The following is a 9470-nucleotide window of genomic DNA, read 5'->3' as shown; positions in this document are numbered from 1 at the left end:
GAGCATATATGATTTATGCAACTACCGGAAGTTTACGTTGCTTTGTATGCGGCGATGTTGGCCACAAACGGCAGATGTGTCCGCATAAAGATCGCGAACAGGAAAACGTTGGCCAAGTGGATGTGATAGAGACCGATGCTCAGGTTTCATCAATACAAACGGGACAGGAGAAGATTATAGGCGTCACGGAGGTAAGGCAGGCAGAGCTAAATATAGCTTTAAATGTAGCAGTGAATACGTCAGAGATGCCGGTGGTAGCGGCAACAAGTTCAAATAATGCTACTGCTGATGATGATGATGATGATGCGGTTAAGAGTAAAGCACGTTTAGTTGTTGAACAGGATGATAAATGTGACGAGAGTGTGTTTCAAAGTATTGCTTCTGCGCCGTGTGGTGCAGAGGAGAGTCGAACAGACTCGATGACAGCAGCAGAGGATGGTCTGTCAGATGAGTCTGCTTCTGTTCTGGAGATGGACTCTTGTTCACAGTGTGGGTTTGAAGAGAACTCTCAAGATCCCCAGAAGGAGCTCTCTCTATATACTTTAGAGGAAATTGATCAGTTTCTAGATAATACTTTTGGAAAACAAGTTGATGTGAAGGAATTTTTTCCTGATGTAGAAAAATTCGTAAAGTCAGTTACTTTTCTTCAGAAGAATGTGGGGGTTGATCTCCTGAGCGAAAAGAAGCGGTTTCGTTTAAAGAAGCATTTAACCACAGTTAGAAAGGATCGGAAAATGGAGAAAAAGAGAACGTTAAAAGTACTTTAGTTAATGCTCTTTTCATGCATCACATGGTGTCTTTCTCTTTATTTCTGCTTTTTTCTGCCTGTCTGCTCTTTCTTCCAGTATTTTTTATGGAAGTCTTGAGGGTTGGCTCACTTAACATTAATGGTGGAAGGAATGAATGTAAGCGAGCTCTTGTGTTTGAAACAATAGAGCAAAAAAAACTAAATGTTATTTTCCTTCAAGAAACTCATAGCGATATTGCTAATGAACTAGACTGGGGATTATGGTGGAAAGGCCAATACATACTTAGCCATAAAACTAATGTGAGTGCTGGGCTCGCAGTCTTATTTTCTCCAGATCTAAGAGTTAATCTTTTAAAAAAAGAGGAACCTGTAAATGGAAGATTAGTAATAGTAAAGGCTGATATTGATGGAGTTATTTTTTACTTTGTAAATGCTTATGCACCTAATGTGGGACATGAACGATTAATTTTTTTCAGTATTTTAAGAAGTGCTCTAAGTTCCTGTGCTGATGGAAATATAATCATGGGAGGCGATTGGAATTGTACTGAGAATTTCACTATTGATCGCACAAATGAAGAACCTCACCTTCAGTCTTCATCTCAATTATCAAGAATAGTTAGAGAAGTAGACCTTTTAGATATGTGGCGGATCAAACATCCACAAGCGAGACAATATACTTGGATAAAAATGGCAAATAATAAAGTCAGTGCTGCTCGACTAGATAGGATATATATGTCTAATTTTCTTAGCAGTCGGAGTATTGATTGTTTTATCACTCCAGTAGGGTACACAGATCATCATTTGGTTTCTCTTATAATAAATATGTCCAAGTGTACAAAGAAGTCATCTTATTGGCATTTTAACACTAAATTACTTCAGGATCTTAATTTTTGTAAACATTTTGAGATTTTTTGGCAACAGTGGCGATTGTGTAAAGGCACTTTTGAGAATTTAAAACAGTGGTGGGAAATAGGGAAAACAAACATTAAAATGTTTTGTTTGCAACATACTGCTAATTCCACTATTAAACTAAGAGAAATGATCCAGTCAATTGAAAAGGACATATCAAATATGGAGGTGGATCTAATTAATAGATATGATTGTAATCTGTTTAACAATCTGCAAGAAAAAAAGAGAGAACTGGGTTTGTTTTTAAATGAAAGGGTGAAGGGAGCTCTTGTGAGGTCTCGGTTTGTCTCTGTTAATGACATGGATGCTCCTAGTGCTTTTTTTTTTAATTTGGAGCACAAAGTGGCACAACAGAAACAGATGTCATGTCTTCGCCTTCCTGATGGGAGGGTGACCAGTAATATTACAGAGATGAGGCATCATGCAGTTGATTTTTATTCCAGTCTCTATGCTGCTGAACAATGTGACACTGATTGTGTCGAACAGCTAAGATTTGCCTCAAATAGACTCGGACTCTAAGACTGATTTGGACAGTGAACTTTCTCTTCAAGAGCTCACTACTGCAGTTGGTCAGCTTGGCATTGGACGATCTCCCGGTATTGATGGGTTGCCCTCCGAATTTTACAAGCATTTTTGGAACTTTGTTGGACAAGACTTACAGTATTGTTCAAAATAATAGCAGTACAATGTGACTAACCAGAATAATCAAGGTTTTTCGTATATTTTTTTATTGCTACGTGGCAAACAAGTTACCAGTAGGTTCAGTAGATTCTCAGAAAACAAATGAGACCCAGCATTCATGATATGCACGCTCTTAAGGCTGTGCAATTGGGCAATTAGTTGAATTAGTTGAAAGGGATGTGTTCAAAAAAATAGCAGTGTGGCATTCAATCACTGAGGTCATCAATTTTGTGAAGAAACAGGTGTGAATCAGGTGGCCCCTATTTAAGGATGAAGCCAACACTTGTTGAACATGCATTTGAAAGCTGAGGAAAATGGGTCGTTCAAGACATTGTTCAGAAGAACAGCGTACTTTGATTAAAAAGTTGATTAGAGAGGGGAAAACCTATAAAGAGGTGCAAAAAATGATAGGCTGTTCAGCTAAAATGATCTCCAATGCCTTAAAATGGAGAGCAAAACCAGAGAGACGTGGAAGAAAACGGAAGACAACCATCAAAATGGATAGAAGAATAACCAGAATGGCAAAGGCTCAGCCAATGATCACCTCCAGGATGATCAAAGACAGTCTGGAGTTACCTGTAAGTACTGTGACAGTTAGAAGACGTCTGTGTGAAGCTAATCTATTTTCAAGAATCCCCCGCAAAGTCCCTCTGTTAAAAAAAAGGCATGTGCAGAAGAGGTTACAATTTGCCAAAGAACACATCAACTGGCCTAAAGAGAAATGGAGGAACATTTTGTGGACTGATGAGAGTAAAATTGTTCTTTTTGGGTCCAAGGGCCACAGGCAGTTTGTGAGACGACCCCCAAACTCTGAATTCAAGCCACAGTACACAGTGAAGACAGTGAAGCATGGCGGTGCAAGCATCATGATATGGGCATGTTTCTCCTACTATGGTGTTGGGCCTATTTATCGCATACCAGGGATCATGGATCAGTTTGCATATGTTAAAATACTTGAAGAGGTCATGTTGCCCTATGCTGAATAGGACATGCCCTTGAAATGGTTGTTTCAACAAGACAATGACCCAAAACACACTAGTAAACGGGCAAAGTCTTGGTTCCAAACCAACAAAATTAATGTTATGGAGTGGCCAGCCCAATCTCCAGACCTTAATCCAATTGAGAACTTGTGGGGTGATATCAAAAATGCTGTTTCTGAAGCAAAACCAAGAAATGTGAATGAATTGTGGAATGTTGTTAAAGAATCATGGAGTGGAATAACAGCTGAGAGGTGCCACAAGTTGGTTGACTCCATGCCACACAGATGTCAAGCAGTTTTAAAAAACTGTGGTCATACAACTAAATATTAGTTTAGTGATTCACAGGATTGCTAAATCCCAGAAAGAAAAAAAAATGTTTGTACAAAATAGTTTTGAGTTCGTACAGTCAAAGGTAGACACTGCTATTTTTTTGAACACACCCCTTTCAACTAATTGCCCAATTGCACAGCCTTAAGAGCGTGCATATCATGAATGCTGGGTCTTGTTTGTTTTCTGACAATCTACTGAACCTACTGGTAACTTGTTTGCCACGTAGCAATAAAAAATATACTAAAAACCTTGATTATTCTGGTTAGTCACATTGTACTGCTATTATTTTGAACAATACTGTATATGAGGTTTTCTGTGAATGTAGAAAGGATGGTTGTTTGCCTATATCTTGTCAACGTGCTGTATTATCTTTATTACCAAAAAAGGGAGATTTATCTCTTTTAAAAAATTGGAGACCTGTTGCATTACTGACCACCGATTACAAAATTATGTCTAAGTGTCTTGCTAATAGATTAAAAAAATACCTAAACTTTATTGTACAAAAAGATCAAACTTATTGTATCCCAGAGAGAACAATAATGGATAATTTGTTTTTAATTCGGGATATTTTAGATATTTGTAAAAGTTTTGAATTGAAAGTTGGTTTATTTTCTCTAGACCAAGAGAAAGCCTTTGATCGGGTTGATCATGGCTATCTTTTTAATGTTTTAAAAGCTTTTGGTATTGGTGATTCTTTCCTAAATATGGTCAAATTGCTGTATTCCGGTGCTGCTTGTATTGTTAAAGTGGGAGGTGGGCTAAGCAGACCAATCCCAGTTTCAAGGGGTATCAGACAAGGTTGTCCTTTATCAGGGCAACTTTATAGCATTGCCATTGAGCCTCTTCTTTTTAACTTACGTAGAACTTTGTCTGGTTTTATTTTTCCTGGTTTATCTCAGAGTTCAAGTATTACTGTAAGTGCTTATGCTGATGATGTGACAGTGTTTGTTAATCATGAAAGAGACATCGAGGCCCTGGTTAGTGCACTTAAAGCCCATCTTTCAAGTTGAAGATCATTGTGAATGAACGTGTAGATAAATAGTGTAGGAACTGGACTTGCATGAAGAAATTAATCATAAATTGGCATTAAAACAGTTTTTAAAAAGAAATTGTGATTAAAATTACTTCCGTTGTGAAAAACGCTCTGATCGGAAGTGACGCAACGGCCGGTAAACATCGTCTCTTCGTAATGGAGTCAGACAGTGAAAGAGGTTGCAGTTGGCATAAATGTCAACTCTTACGATGGGCCATTGCCGTATAATTTCGAGCCGCCTAGGCGAGAGAGTGGTCAGGGAGAGTTAAGGGGAAGGGTAAATGGACAGAGGAGAGAGATAGAGTTGTGGTGTGAGGAGAATCAGTTGAGAATTGGGCAGGTGTCTTGGTGAGTGACCACAGGCGATAGCTAATTGTGGCTAAAGTTGTCTCCATGTTTATCACATTGCAGTATCTTTAATAAATCATATTTAGCAATATTGCTGTCGACTTTGTTGTTTTTCAAGCACCCATGTAGATTGTCACCATCTATGCCAGCAACATGTGTCTTAAAATAATTAATTTAGATCCCAGATTTTAAATGAATGTTGTAGGATGTAGGCGGTCAGCTAGTCTGGATAGGGATAGAAATTCTGTGCATTTCCACACAACATAGTTTATCGTGACATTTTGTAGAAATTGCTAGCCGATGTTTAATCAGTAACTGCTTTTAGATCTAGATGTCCGCATGTTCTGTTTCTGCAGATGTCAAGCGTTTGGGCCGTATATCTGAACAACATAACCGGACAGCTGGAATTCCGAACTTAGTCGGCTGTTATACTACTCACCTCTTAGTATTTCCGACGGACATAATGTAAATGAGCTCACATGTACTGTGGAGTACCTGTATGAAAGCAGTTAGTCTTCCGGCTAGGACGGGAATATGCTGTTCATATAAATACAGTCATTGTAACAAGGATCTTTTATTGTCACGTGGAGGGATACTGGTTGTAAGGCATGCAGATCAATGCATCTAATTGACAGCCTATACTGTACGGGGGGTGTGTCTTTTTACAGTTCATATTTACCCAAGTTTTAGGAAGTAAGTAGTCTATATGTCATTTCTTACAAGGTCTTACACCAACCACTAAAGCTACAAGGAGGGAAGGAGAGTAAGTTTATCTTAGCACATTTGTTTAACAGGTGTTTGTGTGGTAGATGTGAGGCTATGCCATCTGCAGTGGAGAGTGTGTGCTGTAGGGAGGTCGACGCCTATTGGTCCTTTGTCCAAAACCTTGATCCCCCAGAAGTCATTACCTGCCTCACACTCCATCCAGGGTTTGAAGCATCCTGTCTGAATCCTTTTGTGCTGCAGATAGCATACATGAACTTCAGACAGGAGCATGGCCCTCTTCAAGCCAGCAGACCAGAGTAGGTTTTGAGCAAAAATTATTTTACTGCAATTCAAAATAGCTTTTCTACACCAAAATAGTAAATCCTGTTAAGCAGGTTGTTAAACTGAGTGGTTTCCATATACTTACTATAAAAACAACTTTGGGGTTGTGTAGTACAGTAGAATATCAGCCAACAGGACATGCAATATTTACCATTGGAATTGTTTACTATGAAAACATGGTATGATCAAAATGTATATATGTCCCAATCTCCACCACAGGCAGTTCCGATACACAGCATACAGGCAGGTTGTCCGCTGGGCATACGGAATACTAGGCAGGAACATTAGGAAAGCCATAACTTCATGTGTTGTGTCAGCAATAAGGTTGCAGTTTGCAGAGGAGGGACAGACATACAAAGGTTTTCAGTGGCCCCGCTTGGAAGACGATTAATAAATCCATAGTGAAACAAACTACTGGTAAAATTGATATTTTATTACATGTTAAAACGTGAAGAGGTGAGGGGGCGGTGCAGCAGAGGGCCTGCGGTGTCTTGCAGTATTCCTCTACCAGAGAGACCATAAGATTTGTTGCGTATACTTGAGGAGAGAAATGTTTAGAAAACATTTAGTTACATGGTTGACTCACATAAAAATAGATAGATTCACACAAAAAAGATATTGAAAAACTAAGTGAAACTACTAACCGTAAGATGGTTTCTCCTTGATGGGGTGGACTACCCAGCCACCTTTCCGAAACCATGGGTAGTGAACAGCTTAGCGTCCCTCACCCTCACTAGTTCGCGCTACATCTCTGTTGCCATTACTATTGAAATGTAGGGCTGCCAAGAGAAGTCTGTACGAGATAAGTAGATAGAACATTAGGTCTCCAAAGCTAACCCAATGCAGTGAAATGCAAAATAAATATATGACATTAATGTTTTCAGTTCAAATGGGTCTAAGACAATGACTCATCTTTGCAATTATTATAATGTAATGCTGTTATCAATCTATAACATTTTGGTCTGCTATACAAGACTGCATTAGTTTTTAGCCATATTCATTCTGTCATCATTTCCTGAAATTGAGAAAAAAGAAAAAAAACCTAATTTTATTAGTATCGATACTTTTAAGTGATAACACTACCTGCTGTAAAAGAAAAGCCAGTGTGTTTGGGAGCAAAGTGCAGAATGAGGGAATGGTAGGCCTCCAGGGAGAATGCCTGATGCTGAGGTGACAATTGTCGAATATCCTTTACCAGTGCTTTCCTGGCAGCTACACTCTCCAGTTTAGTGGGTGCTGGTGATCCTGAATAAAACGTATTCTGTCATATAATCCCTTGCATTTCATAACACAAGTAATTATTAGTACACATGGGGTTATGTATTGATAAAACCAAACTAAAACAAGCACTGAAAAAATGTGACATCTGTTGTACCTGGTTCCAGCCACTCCTTGTTTCTTGCATCTTCTTGCATAGAATTTATTTTGAGTGATACTGTGCCTGTCAATGCTGTTCAGATTTAGATCTCTCCTAGCATCATTACCTGCCACTTGCATGTCTTGGTCCATCAAGAACTGCATACTCCGCTTTAGACCCTCTAGCTCACACCAAGAGCTGCTTGGGACTTCTGAGCTCTGTAAAACCCACTGATTATTACTGAACAGTAACAGTAATATCAGTAACTAAATCAGACACAAGATTTATGTGTGACATCAGCTTACTTGGACAAGCTGAACATCCAAAACTTTGTTAATTCGATCCTCAATCAAGGAGTAGCTACCGTATTTGGCACAGTGTCCAGGAGAATCTGATCTAAGAACGTCAAAAACAGTTACATTTATAGGTTAATGCAAAAACACATTGACCTGTTCTACATCAGTGACGTGAGCTGGACCAATCTACCTGCAGTCACCAGACAGGATCAATCCACCCCCAGTCTCCTTCAACTCCCTGATGATCCCCCTCTGCTCAGTCCTCCAGGCCTGCACGATGGTAGGGATAGAGTAATAGCGCTGATGGCAGAAAAAAGTGCCAGGACTTATGCACTGCAGTCCAAACAGCTTCAGCATCCTGATTGTCTGAGAAGCCATGCAACCTGAGAAGTGGATGGCACCGCTGAGTAAAAGGTTGCAGGCAGGCATGTTTCGATGCACCTTCTCTTGGTTTTGCCAGTAACGCTCATTACCACAAGTTCCGCAGGCCTGAAAGATACAAGATTCAATACTCAAGCAGCTTTAAGATGAACCAGTAAAAAACCTGTATAGTTAAGACACAAATTATTAATATACATACTGTACATTCACAAACTATAATTCAGCTCCTCATAGACAGTTGACAAATAAGACATTAAATCTATTTGGCGGGCGCTAAAACAAGTTAAATGCGTGAATTTAACCGAGTAGTAATATGCGAATGCAACCACATACATTTTTTATTAAAAAAAATAACATTTTCTGGAACCTGGTCTTAATAGCTCAATAAAATAAGTGTCAGGAGGCTCATGTGCCGCCTCACGGGGTGTAACAAGAGTAAGCTGACGGCAGCTAGGCGGGCTTTCGTGCCATGCCAAGACCATTATAACGTCAAGAAAAATACATTTGCAGAAATTACATGCAGAGCTACATTTCGATACAACAATTTATATATGGTATTATAAGACTTACTGTGCAAAGCTCCCTTTTTCGACGCGCAGATTCTCTCCTAGTGCTAACATTAACGTTAGACTCTTCACTCCCGCCAGATTTTGCAGGTGGACCTGCATGCACCGATGGCACAGCTCCATTTGCCAGCCTAACCCACTCTTTTCGTCGAAATCCCATGCGAAATTCCATAAGATCTCCTTGGTTGTAGCTGTCCGGTGTGAAGTGTTTTTCACATACCACCGTGTGTCTTGTCAACGAGGAGGCAGCGAAATTGCTTCTCTTTGCCTGGGCGAAACGTATCCAAGCATGGAAATCTTTGTGTTTCTTGTTTGGAAATCGGTGGACCCGATGGCCAGACAAGTTGGAGTTGTTGCATCCAAAACAAACACAAGAATTCACCATTGTGACAACTCAAACCTACTATAACTATAATAACGAGAACGACAATCTCTATTTTCTGTTTCCACCTCTCAGACTACGTAAACCCACAGAACCAAGGCTGCAGCGCCTATGTTTGCCTGTCGTTACGTCATATGACGCGTTCTCTGGGAAAAGGCGGGTTTTTGGAGCGTAGCTTAGAATAGGCACTTTTTTTTCTTAATTTCTGCCCGTGGGTGTTGTAAAACATATGTATTCTTATGTATGTCTTTTTAAATTTACATTTTCATGCAATATTCTGTATAAATTAAGTTATACAATTAAATTGAAAGATGGCCTTTAATGTGTATGAAAAGGCCTCATCTGCGAAAGTGAACTGGGATAAAAGTGAGGCCTTTTGGGCAGGGCAGTTTTTTGATGAGAATCTTCCACA

General features: G+C 39.5%; 1 protein-coding gene across 1 annotated transcript; it reads right to left on the bottom strand.

The window, feature by feature from the left end:
• Positions 1–7558: 7558 nt before the first annotated feature.
• On the bottom strand, positions 7559–9142 carry LOC127935253 (uncharacterized). The gene is made up of 4 exons (XM_052532954.1): positions 8681–9142; positions 7930–8218; positions 7739–7829; positions 7559–7651 (listed from the first exon to the last, which is right to left on the bottom strand). The coding sequence occupies exons 1-3, from the start codon at positions 9059–9061 to the stop codon at positions 7783–7785; spliced, it is 717 nt and encodes a 238-aa protein (XP_052388914.1). The 5' UTR covers positions 9062–9142; the 3' UTR covers positions 7559–7651; positions 7739–7782.
• Positions 9143–9470: the final 328 nt, after the last annotated feature.

Source organism: Carassius gibelio, chromosome A19 (assembly GCF_023724105.1).
Source record: "Carassius gibelio isolate Cgi1373 ecotype wild population from Czech Republic chromosome A19, carGib1.2-hapl.c, whole genome shotgun sequence".
In the NCBI taxonomy this organism is placed as follows: Eukaryota; Metazoa; Chordata; class Actinopteri; order Cypriniformes; family Cyprinidae; genus Carassius; species Carassius gibelio.
This window is presented reverse-complemented; position numbering and strand designations above follow the sequence as displayed.